The sequence below is a fragment of the Lissotriton vulgaris genome, chromosome 9, assembly GCF_964263255.1.
Source record: "Lissotriton vulgaris chromosome 9, aLisVul1.2, whole genome shotgun sequence".
In the NCBI taxonomy this organism is placed as follows: Eukaryota; Metazoa; Chordata; class Amphibia; order Caudata; family Salamandridae; genus Lissotriton; species Lissotriton vulgaris.
The window spans coordinates 940,804,723-940,828,587 of NC_141697.1; the positions used below are offsets into that span (position 1 = coordinate 940,804,723).

A 23,865-nucleotide genomic window follows, 5' to 3' on the forward strand; every position below is an offset into this window, starting at 1 on the left:
GGAATGCAGATGGGGTGGAGATGGATGATGAAGATTGGCGAGAGGCAGCTACCTCTCCACGGGTGGTGGCGATCCAGATGAGGCTCAGATTAAAGATTCTTCACAGGACATATGTCACCGGGCCTCGCCTGGTTCATATGGGTCGAGCGGAGAGTGTCGGAGGGGGTTCGGGGAGCTTGGAACTTTCATGCATATACTGTGACATTGCACGGTGGTGCAGGAGTACTGGGTGAAAGTCCATGACACGCTTCGAGAAGTCCTGGGGGTGGAGATACAGCCGGAAGCCCCCAGATGTCTTTTAAACATTTGGGAACCCACGAATTTGAACACGTATAGGAGACAATGGGTAACGTTGGCATGTATGTTATCTAAGCGTAATATTGCTCAACTGTGGGGAGCCAGCCAGCCGCCCCGGGTCACGAAATGGGTGGAATTCCTCGCTACAAGCCTCATAAGGGTATTTACATCACTGATTCAGGACGATCAATACGGCTTTATGCCGCAGCGTGCCACTCGATATAATCTCCGCAGGGTGGCCAATTGGATGGACGCAGTTCGAGATCGGGACACTGCACATTTACTGCTATCCCTAGACGCTGAAAAAGCATTCAATACCATTCATTGTCCCTTAATGAGGTATGCTCTGGAGAAATTTGGATTCGGACCAAGTTTCCGAGATTGGATAGCGCTACTTTATACGGAACCTATGGCTAGGGCCCGGGTCAACTGGGCTCTATCTGAACCTTGGCCAAGACAACAGGGAACTAGACAGGGATGTCCCCTTTCCCCATTACTTTTTGCTCTTATTTTGGAAACCCTTGCCTGTGTTATCAGAACTGCACCTGGATTAGGTGGATTCATAGACAATGCCAGAACACTTAAAGAGGAACGCATATCTTTAAATGCAGATGATATCTTATTATATGTGACCAACCCCAGTGTGACCCTCCCCTGAATTTTGAAGATTTTTAAGGTACACAGGAAGCATGCGGGATACAAAATCAATTGGAGTAAATCCACACTGTACCCAATTGGGGGGTGGGGGGGGGGGGGGGGGGGGTGGGGCGGTGGAACCACACAGGCTCCCTGATTGTTTACGTTGATCAACGGCAGGCTTCACATATCTTGGCCTTTACATTACCACTGATGTTGCGGAAAGCCTGGCACTTAATGTTAAGAGAGTTATCCACACTTTTCAAGAGTATGTCAAGAGGTGGCGCAAACTCCCCCTAACTATTATGGGAAGGTCCGCCATGTATAAAATGATAACGCTTTCACAGCTGCTCTATGTGCTGCAAAATATTCATCATAAAATTCCAGACACATTGTTCAATCAAATAGATAGTGAGATACACTTGCTTCTATGGGATGGGGCCTACCCACGAGTGGCGCTCCAAACCTTACAAAGAAGTGTCTATAATGGTGGTCTGGCCTCTCCAAACATCAGGGCATATTATAGGGCATCCCACCTTATTGTTATTAACGAGTGGATCCATATACAAGGAGACTATTCGACATATAGGCTGGAACGATCACAATTCAGAAATCGTACATATCTTCACTATATATATGGTGGGAAGGGCAGCAGCCAACTACTTCAGGCAACCCAGAGGACACTGGAGGCTTGGAAACAAGCAGAGAGGCAAATGCAATGGGACAAGAAGTTTACCAGGGAGACCCGCTATGGGAAGGGAATAGACTGTCTGAAACAGGGAAGCTTAGAGGTTTTGAAAAGTGGGACCTAATTGGCATTTCCAAGATAGGTGACCTTCTAAAGAGGGAGGTGTTGGCCCCGTTTGAGATACTAAAAGACAGATATCAACTCCACGCTACACAAATGTATGCATATCTTTGTTTAAAACATGCACGGATGGCGGAGGGGTTAGATGGGGAGGCAAAACCAGGGTATGCCCCACTGGAGGGTCGCCTGCTACAAGAGGAGATCCCGGCTAAAGCTGTTTCCTATACATATAAAACCTTACTCAATAATATGCCGGATAAGCTTGGTCCACTTCAAACCAAGTGGGAGGAGACATTGGAAGAGATAGATTGGGAGGCTGCTCTCATGCACCATTGAGAGGTAGCAATCAAGCTTCGATTACGCCTCTTTCAATATAAAATTTTACATAGAACGTATTTTGACAGAGCCCAACTTCACAAAATGGGGAAAGCGGATAGTCCGAAATGCCATTGATATCATGGGATGGATGGGACCTTCATACATACCATATGGGAGTGTAGGGGAATCCAGAACTATTGGGGGAAGATCGTGAATGAACTTAATAGTATACTTGAGGTCCAGATAGAAATGGAGCCGAAGTTCCTTCTTTTGGGTATTTCCACAGAGGTAGATATCCCACAACGGAAATTACTACTGGCTAACTTGGGACTAGTAGTGGCCAAGTGTGACATAGCAAGGTATTGAGGTGTGCAACAAACGCCCACACTAAAGGAATGGAGGACGTGTTTAGACCTATACATGGTTGCAGAACCGGTGACATACAAAGCTAGGGGCTGCCCACAGACATTTAAGAAAATATGGACACCATGGATGAAATATTATGGCTTAGAGTTGGAGGGTGAGGCAGATAATGAGGGTTTATTGTCTGGGAGGCGGAGGGAAGAACCCTGAATTAGGTAACCTATGACCCATTTGGCGTTGTACAGGAAATGTGTGCGTTTGATGTCATGATCTATCTTCAACTGAATCTGTCGTGTCCCTCATTGTATAGCCCTGTAGTGGATATGTTTTATAAGTACTGGCCGACTGAAATTGCTCTACAGCTGATCATGTCAAGTAATCATATTATGTTCTATGTGTTATTTTATTGTCAAAACAAAAAAAAAGAAATGGGTAGAAGATTTGGACTGGTGCATGTTTAGGGAGAGGTCGGTTTATGTGGCAAGGGGTTGTCCCGAGAAGTGGGGAAAGGTTTGGGGGGATTGGAATCAGTACCGTGGAGATATTTCTACGCCCCCGATACGTTTGGAAGAAGTGAAGGCGCATGAGTCCCCTTGATCCATTATCTATATGTTGTATTTACTATATTGAATAATAGGGAATTGTAACTATGGCAATTATGAAAGCGTCTAATGTCACCTAATGTTTTTCTTTCTTGGTTGTTAATAAAAAGATTATTTTTTTTTAAGTGGGAAATGTTATTTATCCCTTTGTAGTAGGCCAACATGTTTTAGCCCACTTTGAAATTACCTAAAAAGTGGCAGGGGCTCTCATCAGAACCAATGCAATCCCTCTTTACCTTACCAATTGGGACTATTAATGATGTCCATTTGGATGGTCAGTGAAAAAGGGAACTTACACAAAACCATATAATCAGAATTGGTTGGTGGGAGGTCAGGTCACTTGACCTACATGCAGAGAAAGAGCTATGTAGATAAATGCTGCCTCAGTATATACCAAGCCAGCAAGTGCCAACGATGAGATTGACCACTGGATAAGGTTTTATCGTGGGGTAACAGTAAAAAAAAGAAATAGGATCAGATAATTATGGTCTAAATAGTTGGGAGTAAAATGATAATGAAAATAGTTGTGAATTAAGCCCTTTAGGAAACAGTAGTGTATTCCTGCTGTGACAACTGTGTGAAACTGTTATATGTCCACAAACTGTTATTCACACTCCTTATATAGAGTCATTATTGTTTAGTTTAACGTTTTGTTAAAGATGTTAAGTGTAAATAATCTATCAACATGCCATACACACAAAAGCAAAGCTTGGTTCCCTGGATCAAACATTTTGCATCATGACCCATTAAGGTAATGTCAAATACACTTTAGAGATAACCACTCTACACCATCATCGAGGACCTGCAAGTTTGTACATAATCTATAGGTCCAGCATTGTTCTATAATGAATAGTGTTTGTGTACAAATATAATATGATTGATGTGGGTGTATACATTTAAGTAAAGTCACTTTGATGCCATCCTCATTGAACTGGTTCTCTGTAAATTGGAAGCTAACTTTTTAAGTCAATCATTTCCATCTGCTATTAGTATGGTGGTCATTGATTTGTACCCTGGTTTCCTGGTAGCCATGTCAATGTACTCTAGATTGTTGCTGGGCCGGTAAACATGTAGACCACATGATCACTGTTGCCATTAGTGTGGGCTCAGAGTTACCAAGGTGTTGGTCAATCCAAATCTAAGCTGGTCCTACATTTAGTAAGGCCCATATTTGACTATTGTAATGCACATCAGTTCTTTTTTTTATTTATTTCTTTTTATTGTTTTTTAAACCACCATACATTGGAGTCATTTAAGCATACCAGGTGTTACACGCAGCAGTACAGTAAGTGCATAGTTTCCTACAATTCCATTGTTACATTATAGGGCATAAGATATTGTTTACATACGTAGCAATGAACAATTGACAGAACAGTAGAACATCATACAGTCCCCCATACAGTGAAGTATTACTAGTTGTGTGCAACAGTTTTGTCCGGTATAAACCATGTGTCTATTATCACAATAGAGTCCAGCTCTCGATATGTATGATCAAGATTATCACATCAGGGCATAACATAAGCATAGCAGAGGTAGCAGTTGCACAACGTTTAAGGAGACACATACCCGCTAGTTATGCTCTAACTCGCGACCGCTCAGGGTACAGGCGCCATACTCTCCAGTGTGGGAGTGACACGTGGATGTGCCAGAAGATAACATGGTAGGGGGGGGCCCAAATGTTCCTAGGCCTGGAGGTTCTAGGTAACAATTCTGCATATGTAGTAAGTTGTTCCTGACAAAAAACTAAATTCCCTAGCCAGTCCTTGAACTTGGGCGCTCTTCCCCTTCCCCACCGACATGCCACCCGTCTTTTGGCCATGAGCAGCGCGAGAGCCACATATTTCCGATGCGCAGCCTGCAGTGGTTTTACATAACTCAACAGGGCCAGCAGTGGTGTGGGTTCAATATGAGAGTTTGTCATTAAGTTCAGCACTTCAAAAACATGTCTCCAGTAGCCATGTATCCTCGGGCACTCCCAGGCCAAGTGTAGGAAATCCGCTCCTGGGGCCCGACACCTGTTGCACTGATCTGTAGTGCGCAAATCATGTCTGTGCATTCTGGCCGGGGTATGATACAGCGGATGCAGAAATTTGAAGTGTATTATACACAGTCTGCTGCTGGCCGAGACCTGCTCAGTTTACGAGCAGCAGTATTCCCATTGTTCAGTCAAATCAAGGCCCAGCTCTGCACTCCAACTCGTGCGGGCCAATGCAGCCGGCTCCTCTTTGTGTGTGTCCACTGTGCGGTATATTAGGGAAACAAGGCGCTTGGGTGTCGTGCTCCTAAGCATAAGCTGTAGTGGAGCAAGTGTTGGGGGCTCTGCCCGAAACTCCGGCGTTAGAGAGCGGATGCCCTGTCTAAGACAAACATATAAGAAAACATCCAGTGTTGTGTGCAGTATGCCCTGAAAGATATGTTCGGCTGTGCGAAAGTGGTCCTCATGATACAGGTGCCCCCAAGTTTTAATGTGCATTTTTTCCGCAAAATTATTAAATATCGTCTCTTGGAGAAGAGGCATGGTCGGATGGTATGTGAGAGGCAATAGCAGGGAGTAAAGCAGCAGGGTGTCCAATATACAACAATGCCACGCTGTGACTGTACAAGTAAAAGTAGTAGGCGCCTTTTCTCTAATAGGTGGTGTGTCATGCAACGCACCTACGATTGGTATGGGGTGTGCAAGACAGTGCTCCGCCGCCACTTGAGGCATATATCGTGGCTGATTCACCCAGTAATATGCATAATGGGTTTGTGCACTGAGATAATATAATTCAAAATTGGGTACGCCAAATCCCCCCTGCGAATATGGCCTAGTAAGAACATTCCACTGCAGTCTCTGGTGTTTACCCCCCCACACCAGCCGCGTCAATTCTGACCGGAGTGTTTTAAAAAAATAGCCCCCTGGATGGAATGGAATATTTAACAAGCATTGGTAATGCATCGGTTTCGCCTATGTAATAAACAAACAGTTTTCATCAATCATCGTCTGGCAGAATGAAAGCATGGATGAAGGGTGCATGAATAACATGGGAGTGGACAGGATGTGGCACAGCGGCCAGAGCTGCTGACTCTAACGCCGAGGATCCCAGTTCGAGTCTAGGCGGTACATCGCAACATGGTGTGATTCTATGCAAATCATGTAATCTCTTTGGGTGATAAATTGTTGTACAAATATGCTGCAATAGTAAAAGGCAAAACTTTATGAAAATATAGTTCGACCAAAGCGGATGTTATGAGTTTCCCGCCGTCGAAAGACTGTTAAGAGAAGTAAAGTAGATACAAGCATTGGTAAATGCAGGAAAATATGCTACAGCCAATAGAAATGGCGGAAGAGGCACGCACAGGAACCAATAAGAAATCAGGAAAGATGTGGTATGCAAGTCCCTTTCAAGTTTAGGCGAAACCTAAAAAAGGGCAGTGAACAACATAAAAGTCTAACTTTGAACTACAGCTGAAACACCACAACATGCTCAAGTCGTAAAGGAAACTACTGCCAGTGCCCATATGATCTTGTGATGGTTCTCAAAAGCTTTAGGTGAAGACTGCACAATCTTCATTTGAGGTGTTCTGTCCAATACGATAAAGGAGGTTAATATCACCCTTAATTCGTAACTGTCCAAGCTGGTAACTTGAGTTACCACACAACTCTTCCTTAACCCACATCCTTTTTAGCAACCTAACCGGGTAATTTTTGTTTCATCCTTGCTCATAAATATTCAAATTTTCCAGGTACACTTCAGTGAAAGAATTTTCCAGGTACACTTCAGTGAAAGAATAAACGCATGCTCCAAGCTTAGTACAAGGGTCATACATAAAGACTCATCTCTGAAGCAGTTTTGCATGTACCAACAGTGACATTCCTTTATACTCTATACAATTAGGTCGAAATTGAACACCATCCTTGCATCCACCATCCTTGCATCCACCCACACCTTTTGAATAAAAATAAAAAAAGTACTGCTTCATCAAATGCCATCCTCAACCTTTGGCACCTAAGCACTCTGCTTGGAATCCTCCCTTGGGTGCTTAGCCCCTGGGTAAATTTGATTTTTTTGTTGTTAATGCAGGCCTGAAAGTATTGTTTTGAAGTAAGGCAGAAAGTGGATGCTTTTCACCATGTTTAACTTAGTCCATCAGTTTGTATTCTCAAAATTACCAAGATGTTATTAGCCGTAATCTCTGAATCACAGCTGTCAACGAAAAGCTAAAGCAGTAATAGCTTGAATGCCCATTCTTAGTTTGCATTCAAATCCCAGTGCCACAGAAAAAGCTACTGTGAAAAAAAGTATTATAATGCACCAACTAAGAAACAGCAACATAGATGAACGTCTGTAAAGAGTATTCTATGTCAGGTTCATTAATTACATATAAAAAAGGTGTGGGTAAGTTCCAGTAGAAAAGTAAAAAAAAACATTGCCCACAATTTTTGGAACCAAGTCCATCAAAGAACAGCGGGTGGGAGGGGGAGGCTTTGGCCAGAAGAAGTTTGTAGAGCCTGTGCTGTCATGGCCAAGATTAATAGGAGTTACTAACGCACAGCTAATCCATGTTAATAACCGACTGACCTCTATGGAAACTAACATACTGGAATGCATTAAAAGAAAGTAAAGGAGACAAAGAATGCAGCCTTTCACGCGTCACTAACACCTGACATCCTGCCAGTTGTTAGCACCTTGAAGTTCACAGTTGGGCGCCCGCCCGGCAGCGAGGCATACCTTCGCTTTTACACACCTTGGGCGTCACGCGCGCCCCCGCCAGTCAGCTGCGCTGCCTACTCAGCCGTCACAAGCAGCGCCATGTGCTCCGCCCAGGCCCTCCCTCCCCTGCTACTGTTCCATGACTGGGCGGGGGGGATTTCTAGCCTCAGCCCGGCTCGGTTTGCTGCTCGTGCTGTCAGGCTCAGCTGCCACATCACTTCACGAGGTGTGGGAGAGGAACGGGCCATGTCCCGCCACGCAGCATTCTGGCTGGAGCCCTGCTGGCCCCCATGATCATGAAGATTGTCTTTAAAGGTGCAGGCCCCCTAACGCGAAGTTTTCGCAGTGGTCTTGCAGGAGGAAGGGGGGCTGCGAGGATAGGACACCTGTCACTCTTGACGTCACATAACACTACCTCAGAAAGAACAAGTCTGGAACAGAGCAACAGGTCGTTTCGGGATTCGGGGGCGTGTTTGCGTGCTCTCCCCTTCCCATTGGCTGGAAGGTAAAATTCCAGCCAATGGGAAGAGGAGAGGGCGGGACTTAAAAAAAGACCCAGAAACGCCCCCGAATCGCGTTCTGACTGGGAAAGACTGATTGACAACGATGTCTTCCAATGGCTAGCCTCCATTTATGGAGCTAGCCAATGGAAGAAGGGGCGGATTCAAGTCCCCCATACTGTAAACAAAATTTGTCGCCTGGGCGGAGCACTGCTTCGCAGTGCTACAGCCAGGTCGAAACCTAAAAACAGATAGAGCAACTGAGGCAGTAACACCATTTCTATTAGGGACCCCTGTCCCACCATTGAAAGAGGAAGTGTAATCCAACGGGTAACATAATCCGTTATGCGGATGCCAATGGAAGAAGGGGCGGATTCAAGTCCCCCATACTGTAAACAAAAGTTTTCGCCTGGGCGGAGCACTGCTTCGCAGTGCTACGGCCAGGTCGAAACCTAAAAACAGATAGAGCAACTGAGGCAGTATCACCATTTCTAGTAGGGACCCCTGTCCCACCATTGAAAGAGGAAGTGTAATCCAACGGGTAACATAATCCGTTATGCGAGACGGTGCTGTGCCATAATTGAGTCGCATCAGTTCATCTCTATCCCTAGTGACACGAATGCCCAAATACCGCAAATCCTCATAACACCACTCTAAGGGATAGTCCAGTGGAAAGTGAGTTGTTGCGGCCGTTAAGGGGAAAATACAGGACTTACTCCAATTTATTTTGGTCCCTGATAGCTCCCCAAAAACAATAAACTCCCTGGGGACTGGGTTTAGGTTCTGCTGCGGGTCCCGAATATACAGAGTAATATCATCCGCATATAGGGAAAAGAGTATCTGCCTCATATTGCAACGTAGGGCTTTATCATTGTGGTGCTGCCGCAGTTTTGCAGCCAATGGCTCAACCGTGAGCACAAATAGTAAGGGGGACAAGGGGCATCCCTGCCTTGTTCCACTAGTGATCGGGAACGCCTGGGACACACGCCCATTTATGAGCACCTTAGCAGCTGGTAAATGATATAATAACTGAATCCAGGAGAGGAAGAGGGGCGGAAACCCCGTGCGCAACATTACCCGGAGATATAGTCCCACTCAATTGAATCAAAAGCCTTTGTGGCATCTAAAAAGCCTTTGTGGCATCTAAAAATACAGCTGTGTAAGGCAATACAGGGGAGACATTATTTAAAATGGTGAAAAGGAATCTCAAGTTATGAGAGGTAGGCCTTCTGGCAGTGGCGGTGCGTCCATTAAGGGCGCTGGGGCGTTGCCCCCCTACCAGCCGTCCGGACCGCAGCTCCCTCGGCTTTTGTGAACTTAAGTAAACTGAACTCTTAGTCAGTTTACTTAAGTTCAGTCCGAGATCGATGCATCATGACAATGCCTGTGAGATAGCATGACGTCGGACCGCCCACCTGGGCGGCCCGACCCCGACGTCATGCTAACTGACAGGCATTTACTTTGTCACACCAGGGGCAGCAGCACAAGTGCGCGTGAGTGGGGACGGAGGGCCAATTTGTCTCCGTGCCCACGCATGCGCACTAGTGCCTGCTGTGGCTGTCACAAGGCTCAAGCCTCCGTCTTTTAATGGGCTGGGCGGGCAGAGAGTAACTGTGCCCTAAGGCGCCAGGATTGGCTGTGGAGGATCGGCGGATGTTCCTGTAGGCGGCTAGGCGCCAACAGCAATGGGACCGGGACCCCGGAGCACAGACGGCGCGGACCTGGTAAGTTTTGAAAAGTTTCATTTTAACCCCCGGCCCTGCGCGACATGACCCAGGCTAATGTAAGCATACGTTGCTTTAAGACTAGTGTTCTCCTGGTGGTGGGTGGGTGATTAATGTTAAGACTAGAAACGGAGTTTTGAGTGATTCGGGAATCGGCCGCATTTTCTTTTCAATCCTGCATGCTCGCAGCAGTATATTTATAGATAGATTTCTGGCACGAAACCGCTTTTCTCCCTCATCTGATGGCAATATCCGAGGCCCTGGTGCCTCGGGCTCTGTAGTGTGGCCGGCAGGTTGGAGCAGCCAAGTGGAAGCATCGTCTGCAGAGTTGCAGATGGTAAAAGATTTTATGACAGGCCCAAGCATGAGGTCAAGCCAGCTTCCTTTCCAGCTAGAGAAATTCTTCATAAAACAGAATGTTGCCAGGGTGACGGAGCGACGTGCCATGCTGGGACATGAACATAAAGGACTGCAGGTGTTGGTAGTTCAGCGGGATAACACACCCGCTGCAGAGAGATCTGCGTGTTACTAAAAATCACTAGTAGGAAAGAGGTTCACTCGGATTGTCATCGTCTGAGGTTAGTTAAACGTTTATAGCTGCAATCGGCACGTTATTTATATTAAGCTACAGGTCCGAGTAACACATACATCCTGTGCTTGAAATGGAAAAATAGAAGTGCAGGTACTCTGTACCAGAGTACCTGCTAGTTTTTGAATAGTGCCAGCACTCTTCAATTAAAAGCATTACGTGTCTCTGGGGATTGCCTGTACTCTCCCATTGAAAGTATTACACACGTATTAACCTCTTTTTACACATCTGCAAAGGGCTTCTAGTAACACAGCACACCCAGAGAGGAGAGAGAAAGTTGGAGGGGGGAGAGGGCGAGTCAGGGGAACAGGTTCTTCTTTGATGGAATACCAGATGAAAATAAAGCGCATTTAGATTTTAGCCCATTACTACCTTTTGGAGACAAGTTCATGGGGAGCCAGGAAACTTATTTGTCGATGTTTGTTTTGGTTTACCTGGCTCTAACAGATCGTGGTTGAATGATGTCAGTCTTCGGGGCGCAAACACGGCTGGGGGCAATTGCTGAACGTCTTCGCATGCAGTGACTAACAGCCTACAACTACAATAACGCCAGTGTCTGTGGGGAGGTTGCTTGCATTCTCGGGTCTGTGCTAAGCACCCCCCACCTGCTCAGAGGCCCCAGCAGACGTGGTGTTATCTACTGTAGTCTGTCACCAGGCAATGCCAGGCCTAGACAGGCTGTAATAAAGGAAACCTATTGAGTGCAGTGCAGTGAAGGGTGAGTGATGTCTGTGTGAGTGCAGGGTGAGTGATGTGTGTGTGAGTGCTGGGTGAGCAGTGTGCCTGTGTGAGTCCAGGGTGAGTGATGCCTGTGTGAGTGCAGGGTGAGTGATGTCTGTGTGAGTGCAGGGTGAGCAGTGTGCCTGTGTGAGTCCAGGGTGAGTGATGCCTGTGTGAGTCCAGGGTGAGTGATGCCTGTGTGAGTCCAGGGTGAGTGATGTCTTTGTGAGTGCAGGGTGAGTGATGTCTGTGTGAGTGCAGGGTGAGCAGTGTGCCTGTGTGAGTGCAAGGTGAGTGATGTCTGTGTGAGTGCAGGGTGAGCAGTGTGCCTGTGTGAATCCAGGGTGAGTGATGTCTGTGTGAGTCCAGGGTGAGTGATGCCTGTGTGAGTCCAGGGTGAGTGATGTCTTTGTGAGTGCAGGGTGAGTGATGTCTGTGTGAGTGCAGGGTGAGCAGTGTGCCTGTGTGAGTGCAAGGTGAGTGATGTCTGTGTGAGTGCAGGGTGAGCAGTGTACCTGTGTGAGCCCAGAGTGAGTGATGTGGATGGGTGATTGCTGGCTTAGTAATGTGTCAGGGAAGGGTGAGTAATGGGTCTATGAGTGCAGGGTGACTGTGCCTATGTGAATGCAGGGCGAGAGATGTATCTGTGCAAAGAGACTTGTCTGGCTACTCCCAGAGATGTATTCGCCAAGCCACCTCTTTCTCAAATGTGCTTGAGAATACACCATTTGCCCACCCTTTTTTCAAAATGTTCTCGTGGGAGAACCCCCGAACCCCCCCATAGGTGGTTCGGCCTTGCTTGCTGCACTCGCTCGCCACAGTGCAGTATTTACGCCACACCACTTTCAAATGTCACCAGCCGCCACTGCCTTCTGGGTACAAAGCCAGATTGGTTCGGGAAGAATCAGATTTTCCCTCAATAAGCTGAGGTAGGTGGCAACGAGCTTGGCCAATATTTTTGCATCGCAAATAAGGAGGGACAGTGGCCTATAGGAGTCGCTTTGAAGGGGTGATTTTCCAGGTTTCCACAGCGAAATGATGAGAGCCTCTCTCATGGATGGTGGGAGGCATCCAGTGTCTAAGGAGTCCTCATACACCTCACGCAGTATGGGGGCCATCTGATTTATATAGGTTTTATAAACCTCTATTGGAATGCCATCGTACCGGTTGCCTTCCCAGATTGCATGTGCATGATGGCTTCCCTGACCTCATCCAACTCGAACGGGGGCAAAAAAACTTCCGTTGCACATCGCTCAACCATCCCAGTGTCACATCTTCCAGATAATTCTCCAAGTTCAAACTACCTGTTCTGTTGGTGGTATAGAGTTGAGCATAATGCGAGGTAAAAGCATTCAGTATGTTTGCGGTATCCCTGTAGACCACCTCGCCCGGGCCTTTAAGCTCTAACACATAATGGGAATAGCGTGGTTTCCTAATCGTGTCTGCTAGTGCCTTGCCCGGCCTCTCCCCTTTCCCATAGCAACGAGCCATCCAGTATCTACCCCTGAATTGTGTTTCTCTCTGCGCCAACTCCATATACTCAGTGAGCGTCTCTCTAAATTTAAATTGGGTGGAACTATCCAGATTTGAGGCCAATGTAGCCTCCAGCACTTTAAACTCTGTTTCAAATTTGTGCAGTGTGTTAGTGATGTATTTGAGTACTCCAGAACCCTTTGATATGCAGTACCCCTGAAGTGTAACCTTGAATGCCTCCCATACGGGCTCCACACTCTCTACAGAGTCCGTATTCCTTATAAAAAAATCCCACACCTCTTCCCGCAATTCCTCCTGGAAAACAGTATCTAAAAGAATAAGGGCGTGTAACCTCCAACTATAGCACGAGGGCCATAATCTGACGAGGACAGTGTGAGCTTGACAGGAGCGTGATCCGAGTAAGTGCGAGCCAAATGCTGCACCTGAAATACGGCTGGGCCTAGCCCCCTGGACAAAAACGAATAGTCCAGCCGCGCCCACGATGCTACTTGCGCAGTGTAGTGTGTTTCCTCCAACCCTTGGGGATGGGTGTGCCTCCAGGCATCAATCAACTGATAAGAAGCTCTCCCTTCCTAAGGTCCCTCTACGAAAACTACAGGTTATTCAGTATTGGGCAGCCACACTCTTACTCTTACTCCCTGAAAGGGCTCCTATATCACTTTATCATAAGCTCTGTCACTGGCTGCCAATCATTAAGTATATAACATTTAAATCTCTTTGCATCTGCCACAAAGTCTACTATGGCCACAGTCCTAAATTTAGTCACAATTTAATTATAATATATCATTCAGTCCGTTCTCTTTATTCAGCTGCTGTATGTATACTTGTTCCCTCCAGAGTTCAGTTATGCGGAATAGGTGGACGGTTCTTTGCCTCTGTAGATGCCAATTCAGGGAATGTTCTGCCCTTGTTCCTATGCTTATTCTTGACCACTTGACCTTTAGAAAATTCCTAAAGACCTTTAGTTTTTCAGACTAATATTTTTAGCAGCCTGGACTGTTTTTGTTCTCCAGGACCAGGATGTCCATTAGGGTAGTCATGCGCTCTAAAAACTAATAATAATATGATGATAGTGAAGTCTTGGTAATCAAAGCTAAAGGTTTCTTGCTTCACTGTGTTTTTAAGAATTCCTTTGTAGGCATCAACAGCATCCTCATACCTGTCAACCTCTTGACTCAAATAAGCGGGTGAAGTCATATGTTGTATACTGCCTGAGCCACTACGTAAGGAAGGAAACCTCCTACGTTTCAGAAAGGGGTTGAAACCGCTGCTATTTAGGAGAGCCCTTTGAGCCACCTAGGCTAGTGGATGCCTTCTGTACTGTCAAAGTTGTTGTTTACCATCGATTCCCGAGCGCTTAGAGGCCTGTAGGTGATTGAGCGCGCTACAAATCAATAATAACAATAACAATAACAATGTTCAAGAGAGTGATCCAATTAAGGTGAATGGAGACTTTTTTGTAGGGTGGTAAAGGTTTGAAAAGGGATTGACCCAATTAAAGTTTATGGAGGCATTTTGATTTATCAGATAGTGAATACAATTCAAAAGAGGGTGAGACATGCCTAATTTTAGGGAATTGAGGGGTATGGGTCCTAACATCCAGAGCTGCGTAACCCTGAAACATTCAAGAGGGCTAAGAAGTATTTGGTCAAAGGGAAGGCTTTATCCAGTCAGGTGGCCCCAGTCTCCTTGCAGAATAGATTTTGTGTCAGCTTCACAGGCCTGATAACAGAACCTCAACAATTGGGCTAATGTGAGTAAAGACTAACTAAAATGAATTTAGTGAAAACTAAATTTATTTTAAGTGTGCACAAATTAAAACGTTGGATGCTGTGGAATTGGCATTATCCAGAAGCCTTTCAGAATGCATGATGCTGGGAGCCCAACCTTTCACAAAGCCAGCATTTCTAATTCTCCTATCACTGCTTGTATAACCTCAAATAGGCTTTATCTCTAGCCAAACCTAAAAAAGGGATTGCCTCTCTAACACAGAGGACCAGCAGGTCACATAAGTTAAGATATAGTTCACAGACCAGAAAGCGGGTGGTGGAAACAATCCTAGAAGTTGACGAAGAGTAGATGGCGCTTTGAGCTCAAAGTGACACTACCACTAAATGCTTGCATTTTGCTTTTGATTATAAGATGTATTGAAGATTAACCACTTTTACAATAAGATTTGAGAAATCTAGGGGTCTAAAAAGGGAAATCTGTACATTACAGTATTTGGAACAATCTAGACATTTAATAAATCAGAACACAGAGTAAATGTAATATTATAGCAGGTAAGCTAAAAAGCAGCTGCTGACTAACCTCAAACACAGATTGGTCCTGCTGAGTGTTATGTTAGGTGAACATGTTTAAGGTTAGTTGATAATTGTCTGAATGAAGCCTTATTATATATTCTAATCAATGATAATCAAGCTTAATCTGACTCCTATTCCTATGCTCATCCACAATTCTGACCATTTACAAATTATAATAGGTGAAACATAAAGAAGACAAAAGTAGTAATTATAAAGGATAATTTGTCCCGCTATTAAAAACAATCTAGCGTGATCTTAAAAGAATGGACACTCTGCATTTGTCACTAATAGGCAGATCCAGCGTCCTGAAAATGACTATGCTACCCAAAGTCCTTACTGGTTTTGTTCCATTCCCTTTTTAATAGATGAAGTGATGATAAAATCAATGGAAGACACTTTTATGAGTTTTTTATGGCAATATGGGAAGATTAGGCGCTCATTAAAATTCATGTCTCTCTCACAGGAACAGGGTTTAGGAATCCCGAATGTAAGGTATTATCATTGGGCATTTCTGTTAACCCAAATGGCAATTTTATTTGACCCATCTACAAGTGAATCACATACCCAAGACATGACACATAGTAATCAAAATATCCCTTCTATATATGAGCTATTAATGGGGAGGGTGGGCGATGGGGGTGCTATTAACCCCTTCCATGCTCATGACGAACTCAGCTCGTCATGCAGTACACTGCCCGTGTGCTCATGACGAGCTGAGCTCGTCATGAACAATGGGAGTCAAGGGAGGTCAGCATCCGGGAGGATTTGCTGTAGCATTCAAGGTGTTGAGGAAAACGGATTGTAGGTATTTCAAGAAAATGTGTTATAAAATACTGGACAGCGCTTGGGAGATGTGGAAAAAACTACAGAAGATATTATTAATCCCAAAGATTAACCTTCACACGCCACTCTGGAAGTCAGGGCTCTTCCTAAACTTAAGTATGGATGGTGCATGGAAATATTGGGATCAGCAGGGTATTCGGACAGTACGGGATATAATGGAGGGAGATGGTGTGATGAGTTTTTGTGCGATGCAGCAGAAATATGGTATATCTAGTAGTTAAGGCTTTAAATATGTCCAGGTCTCACAAACACTCAAAACTAAAAGACCCCGCATTACCCCTGGTAATCGTTGTAGTGTTTTGGAGTATTTGTTAAAAGGGGGACGTAGGATCAAAATTATCTATCATGTCTTAATATTGGGGATCCAAGATGATATGGAAAAAAATGAAGCCTCATGGGCCATAAAATTGGATGATCCAGACGTGGATCTGGAAAAAGCGCTGCAATTAGATAAGGAGATTTTACGTTCTTCTAATTAAAAGCACAACATTTTAAAACATTATTTAATCTCTATTTTACACCCTCTAAATTATTTGACTGGGGCAAAAGGGAAGATAATAGATGCCCCAAATGCTCGAAAGGGCCAGCAGATCTGTTGCACATGTTCCATCATTGTGAGAAATTAAGTATTATAAAAGGGGAGATCGATACATTCTGGGAGGGGCTGCTAGACATTAAGATCAGCCTATCCCCGACCTTAATGATCTTGGGAAGTGAAAGTAAGCTGGGTGTAAATAAAGAGACTGAAGCGTTTGTTTTTATATCGGTGGCAGTGCTGCGGATTCTTATATCAGCAGCATGGAAGGATGTTACTACTCCATCATTTCAGATGTGGCTGACCAGGCTCTTGGGTATTCATAACATCGAGTCTACACTTTATGCACTTAAGGGCAGGAAAACATTGCAGTTTGGGCTAAAAATCTGGGTGCCCTTGAAAACCTGGAGAGATTCATGATTGCAAATATAGGCTAGTATATATTTACTTGTATAACGTATTTTTCATATATAGTGGTTTTATCACTTTTTTTTTCTTTTTTTTGTGAATGTAAAGTATATGTAAATATATAGGCCCCCATTAGGATGACGGGCGGACTTTGTGCGCCCGCCATCCCATCGGAAAAAGGGACAGCCCGCCATAAGGGCGAGGGTCCCGTGGGGGGTATTAGAACGTGCTCGCCACAGTGGTGGGCACATCCTGCATTTTTAGCATTGTGGCGGGCGGTGCTCTCTGCACCGCCCGCCACAATGCTAAAAATGCATTAATGCATTTGCATAGACAAAGCGGCAGGCACCGCGCGGTGCCTGCCGCTTTGTTTATGCAAATGCAGGGGGGTACCACAGGTACGCCCTGTGTGCACCCCCAGCTCTCCTTCACTCTGGGGGCTTGCAGGGGCCCCAAAGAGTGAATACCGCATGCCTTTCCGTGGCGGCAACGCCGCCGCGGTACAGCATCTCACCAGGCCCATCATAATGTGGCTGGCGGTGTCTGACATCGCCACTATATTAAACCTTTTCTGCCCGGACGCAAGGCGACCTTTGGCGGAAAAGCGGCGGCGGTCTTTCCGTCCACCGTGGTCCCCACCGCCATCCTAATATGGCGGGTGAATTTAGGTGCGGATGGCGGGCGGATTGCCCCCTCAAGGCTGGCGGTGGCAACCGCCAGCCTGGCAGGCGCAATCCGCCTGCCATCCTAATGGGCCCCATAGTGTCTATTTATCATATTTATTCTATTTCCTTTTATTCCTGACAGATGGAATAATGTATGAAATCATGTTTATTGTTATTTTGTACCAGAAGTAAATTCTCAATTAAAAAAAGGAAGACAAAAGTAGACGTTGCTGTGTAAAAACATTACTTAACTATAAATAATCTCTGATTTAGAAGTGTTTTAATAGGCGTATAATCAAATACATTATAGATTGTGGTGACAGAGAAAAGTTAGTTCAATTTTAATGCTGAGGAAGTTTTTCCTTATTTGTTAGAAAATATTTATTTTTGAATTTGAATTTTTTTCACAATCTATGAAAGATTCAGCATTTTTATAAAATAGGTGTCAATTAATGGAGAAAGTCCAGATTTACATTTCCTGAATAACATTTATTTTTGAAGTCATTAGCTTGTGTTGCATCTACAACATTTTTGGTGGGTCTAAAATTAACCAGTCTGCTTTGTCATTGAAGATAATACCCAATGGCGGATGCTGTATATTAAGACTTTTCCTCATATACGCCAAGAATGGGTCTACAACTCATGCGCTCTGACCCATAATACATCCGTACCTTCGTGGTCATTTACTCATACATGATCTCTCGACACTGTACCGAGAAATGCTCCAAGGTGTAATCATCGGACCAGCTCACTTTGCCCTTTTCTCCAGTGCTCAACTGGTGACCATTACTTAATTCTACTCAGTTTACAACTTGCCACATCTAGTAGGTACATCCATCTTACAGAAGCTGTCCAATCAGCAATTGTTGGGAAATCAACTCTTGACCACTTTTTGCATATATCTCTTCTTGCTAAGAGTACTAAATATAAGATCAATTTTTCCCCTTCCTGCTTAGTCAGTCTTCCGCCTGACTTCTCATCCATCATACCAAAGAAAATTAAGGTAGATCTTAACTTAATCTCATGTTTCTAGATTACACTCAATGCCTTACCCATGTCACCACAGTAAGCTGCCAGCTCTGGGAAGTTGGGTGACTTGTTACTAAGTATATTCTTAAGAATATTTCAAGCCACCAATTTTTTACTTTGTCACAATCTACAAACATGTGTCTTAAATTAGTTGGAGGGGGAGTTTAAAATTAGCTGGAGGGGGAGTTTAAAATCACCAGTATTTCTCATATCTCCTAGACATAGTTTGTTCTCTTCTGAAGATCCATATTATTGAAAGTTTAGCCATAGTAGATTTGGTATGACTTTTAAAGCATTCGAAGGACATTTTTACCAGTTTTGTTTTGTTATTGTTGTCCCTACATCCAAATCCCAATGTGTTCGCCATTCCTTCGCTCTTAGTTGGCTATCTGAAATAATAGGTTTGTAAAAAAGATAAGCTGTAGTGTTTTTTTAGAGTCCTTGAGTCCTTTTCTGAGCCCATCCCTACAGTAGTGAGTAGTGACCAAATAGTCTATTGCTTGTTCTTTATAATAGGAATTAAGTATGAAATTCAACCCTGTGAGAAAAGAGAACTCAAAAGTTTTGTTTTGGCTAACTGTGATCTGTTTGTAGATTAGTGTCACTAACAATTCTTCACTACAATATGAAACACATCATTTTATATAATTTTCCAAAGAAAAGGTTTGCCTCAGAATTTTCCCAAAGGATTTCCCACATTAGAGCTTAAAGAACAATGACTATTTTAGACAGCACTGCTCAAACGTGTAGATGAGAACCTAATGGGATGGGAAAACAGAACAAATGTCAGGGGCCTGCCTTGTAGAATATACTTGTTGATTTCCTATTTATGAGTTTTATTGTGTGAGGGGTGATACAGAGCCATATTTCTAACAGGTCAAAATAATAATTATAACCCTTTATATTTGGAATGTGAAAAAGTTCTATTTAAGTTTAATAGTAATAAATGTTGCATTCTACAAAGTGTAGCATATAAAAGAAGTGATTTAATTTTCAAGACTTTCTGAAGTGTTTAGAGTATATTTGTTAATAAGACTGCTGAATAAGAAAAATATTAGGAACAATCATTGTTAATTCTTCATTTTCACCCGTATTATCAGACTTAGGGCCTGATTTAGAGTATGGCGGTTTTTTCCTGAAGGACAGAGGAGTGCTTTATATAGAGATTTATGTTGGCCGAGTGGTGATCTCTTTGTATTCACAGGAGCTGCAGCCACGTTGGCTCCTGTTGAAGCCACTTAGACTTCGATGAGCCATCACCATCTTTTAGGCAGCGTTGCAACAAGCATTTTTGTTTTTCAAAAACAAACTCACAAAGCGGGAATTGTTTTTCAAAAATAAATAATTAATGACCCTGACACCCTGGGAGTTTTCTGCCAGGGCGTGGGGGTTATTTTTCTGTTCATGACCATCTGCTTTTACCTCATGGTAACGAACAGAAAAGAAAGGGCATCACACACAATCCTCTGGAAATACAGTGTGTGGTGTGATGTACTTACTTCAATAGCTCCTAAATGTTAAGCCATCAGATAAAGTTTTCAGATGTCTGAGCCAGCTGAGGCATTGCTGTGGAACATTGATGGTCCTCCTGACTCAGAAGAGAGGGGGTGGATTGAGGGTTTGGCGGGAGGGTAGTCCGTGATGTTTGTAATTGAGTACCCTGTCCGGCAAACTGTAAATCAAGCCCTACATTTTTTCCTTCCTGGCACATATATTAATGTTAGGTTTGACATTTACAAAGTTTTTAATCAGAGAATGGTTTGGGCTCCTGCTAAATATAATATCTGAATACTTCACATCCTTAGATTCCCAGCTGACAAATCACGTTTCATTATCACCTTTTTTACCAACACGATATATAGGCATCATTGATGATTATTCCCAGCTTATGTAGTAACCAGAAAATCCACAAAACTTTGCTGTCAGATCTTGGAGTGTCAGGATATATGTTTTGGTAGAAGGTATTAGAAACATTGGGTCATCTGCAAAAAACGGACCTATATTCTTGATTTCCTACTTTGATACCTGGAATCCTGGAGTATTGCCTTTTTGTTAGGCTTCAGAGTGATAGTGTTAGAGGAAAGGAAAATCCATCTTTAGTAGCTTGGCAGATGTCTAAATAATTTGACAAGTGTCCTTTGGTCTTTACTTTGATCTGAAAACCTTTATTAATAGCTTCTATACTTAGAGTCTCGTGAAAAACCATACATTTTAGAACCTCCATGAAGCAGATTGAGTTAACATTATCAATGGCTTTCTCTTTGTTAGGCTATAGTACAAAGTGTGGATTTAAAAATGATTTATTACATTGCATAATATTTTATATTTTATAATATTGTTTGAGTTGTTTCAATCTTGTATGAAACTGGTTTGATCTCAGTCAATGGAGTGAGTGAAGACTGTAAGTGGATCAGGCTTTGGGTATGATGCTTCATTTTTTACTGGAATCTCATCCGAATGGTGCATAATACGCCTATACTGCAAAAGGGCTTAATAACAAGAGTTTGCATAATTGATTGATTAACAGCCAGTGCACCACTTAGTTTTTTTTAAACTGACCCAACTTTCTTTTGTCCCGGACTCTAACTTAGTTACACCCTTTAAAACGATAACTTCGGCATGCTGGGCTTCGTAGGATGCAGTGGTATCACGTGTGGTTGGACTTAAAAGCACAGGATCACTGTACACTTTATCTGCTCACCTGTGATCAAGGCTTAATGAACAAGCCGAAACGCTTTAGGAGGGAGAGAGTGTGCCTTCTTAAGAATTAAACGCACTTTTTGTTTTCAGAATCAGGGCTTCAGCGCTTCTCTTTTTGTGCATATAAAAAATGTGTAGCTTTGAAATGTGACAAAATATTTATTATATTAATTCAGGATTAGGTTCTGCTCTGTGTGGAGCTGATGAAGGGAAATTAATAGAAGGTCTCATATAAATGTGAGATGTGCTAGTGAGTAAAGTAACCACTGCCAGCCTTACTGGGGATTAAGCCTGTGTCCTGCTTGAATCCCTGTAAAAAAAAAATGCTTTGAGGCTGCAATTCATAATGGAAACTTAGGGAGCAGTAGCACATGTAACAGGGGGTGTTCTCATGGGATGTTACGAGAAGTGACAAGGCAATACTAAGGTTGAACTTCTAAGCCTATTGACCAATGAAAAGCCACCATTTTGCAAGGGACAGGGACAGGAGTCAAATAAAAAGATGGGCAGAAAGTTTACTTTTTTTATTTGCAGTGGATATAATATATTTGCATAGCACTCTTGCCAATGGTATAAAAAAGTAAAAAACATTGTCATTTTCAACACCAACAGGTCTAACTTTAACAAATGCGAGACCTGTTGCATTGCTAATGTAACCTGTCTTGCATTTGTTGGAGTTTGAGTTATTGGCATTATGTCAATGCTTTTTTTTACCTGGACATGTTGCAGGGCTCTGAAATGAAATCACCAAGTTACTCTGTGTCTTTTTAGGGGGGTTGTGCCCTAAATAAATTACTGAAGAAGTGTGTACGTGGGAGTAAACTTGTCAAAACTTTAAAAATCCTCAGATCGTGAGAGCTTAGGTGTTGTCCCCTACAATGAAAATAAGAAATAAATGTACAGTAGACTGATATCGATAGTGACTGACTTGACATTGATTTGCATTTCATAAATGCAACTGTGGTACATAAAGCCAAAATGTATGCATAATAGCAGCACAGAAACTTATCGACAATGTCTGTTTTTTCTTTACTCAGGAATAAAGGCTATTAGGTCCTCACATATATTCTACCTGATGTTAGAGTTTACTAATATATATTCCAGTATAGATATTTTAGTTAGAAGAATTTGTATCCACTTCTAGCAGCTGAGTGCAATCTCTAATGTTTCATTCTGTCAGTGTTACAATATTGGTTTGCTTAACTCTTTTTACTAATAAAGAATGGTTTTCCCAAACTCTTTTGTTGTTTTTACTTGTAATAGAGCTCATGAGTGTATCAATGTTTCCCTCTCCTTTACAGAAAAAGACACAATGGTTTCAGACTACAAGTGTCCCTTAATGAGATATCACATAAATACAAGTATTAGCGAAAGCAATAGGTCTGGCATTTGCAGGCTTTGAGATTTGTCAGCGCTTGTTTTATCATTTTTGTCTTTTGTAAAACTTTTTTGCTGGGGGAGTTGCTGGTCTCCCACCAATATTTTCAAAAAACTGGCTAAAAGAAAATATGTTTGTCTCAGAAAAAAAGCAGCATTGGCATAGGAATCCCTAGTAACGAAGGCAAATACTTTGCGTGTGGATAGGCTCCTGGTAATAGAGTAGAATGATGTCACTCACATTGACGTCAGCTAATGGCTGAAGTGGGCTGACCCTTTAATCCATACCGTTTGCTGTAGTGGGCGTGGCGGAAGAAAATTTTGAATGACACAACAACAAACCAATAAAGAGTGCTGGTTAGAGGCCCCTATAAGTAAGTATACTATACAACAATTTTAGTAAAATCAAAAGGTCTTGGCTAACAGCAGTCCTAAAATAAATTCTGGTATACATTATTGTTATAAGTCAACTTGGTTTACCCTGATATTAGAGATGTTTGGGGGTGACCGAGCCTCAATCACCGGTTGAAATAAGGATCCTGACGGAGAGTTGATGGGTGTAACTGAAATGCTCGGAGCCAGGTCATCACTGCAGACTTGGAAAGTAGTCACTGTCGACCCAAGTGGGCTGTTTTCCTTTATTGTAGTCATGGCCAACAAGTTGAGTACTTCTGAAAGGAGGAAACATAATAGTAAATACCTCTAAAAAGATGCCATAAACATCATGAATGTATCACTGTATTCTTAAATATCCAGCCATCTGTTAGTATATTTATTTTTTATTTGTTTAATGCTACCATTTTTAATATTGGTAAGAACATTTTTAATTGTTTTGTTTAACACTAAATATTTTTCCTTTATACTATCTGATCAAGTGACATAACATCTTTGTATGAGATAAACAAGAAATTATGAACCGTCGGTTTGGGTAAACTGGGCATAATGAATTGTTCTTTATGACCATTCTCTACTTTGATCTGTGACTTGCTGCCTGCTAATAACATCTCTGCCCCCTTTCAAAAGCAGGCTGGGTGCCACTTGTGATGTGGAAGATCAATCCACTACTTCAAACTGCCAGCACCTCTTTCTCTAAAATGCTACTGTTGGCGGATGTCCTGGGGACACCTCATTAACTGTGATATGGGTCGAACTGACACATTCTGCCCTTGGTGCCCCCTGTAGAAGGTGCGCACGGAGCTGAACACAGTAGTGTGACGCATAGGATGCATAGCGCACACTTCCGTGGTCTGCGCCAGGTGC

General features: G+C 43.3%; 1 protein-coding gene across 1 annotated transcript in view; it reads right to left on the reverse strand.

The window, feature by feature from the left end:
- The window catches only part of LOC147692578 (cadherin-related family member 4-like), a 256,491-nt gene extending 233,235 nt beyond the window's left edge, over positions 1–23,256 (reverse strand). Inside the window, exon 1 of the mRNA XM_086939538.1 lies at positions 23,086–23,256. Coding sequence (XP_086795664.1) covers positions 23,086–23,256 — 171 coding nt within the window. The remainder of the gene's footprint in view (positions 1–23,085) is intronic.
- Positions 23,257–23,865: the final 609 nt, after the last annotated feature.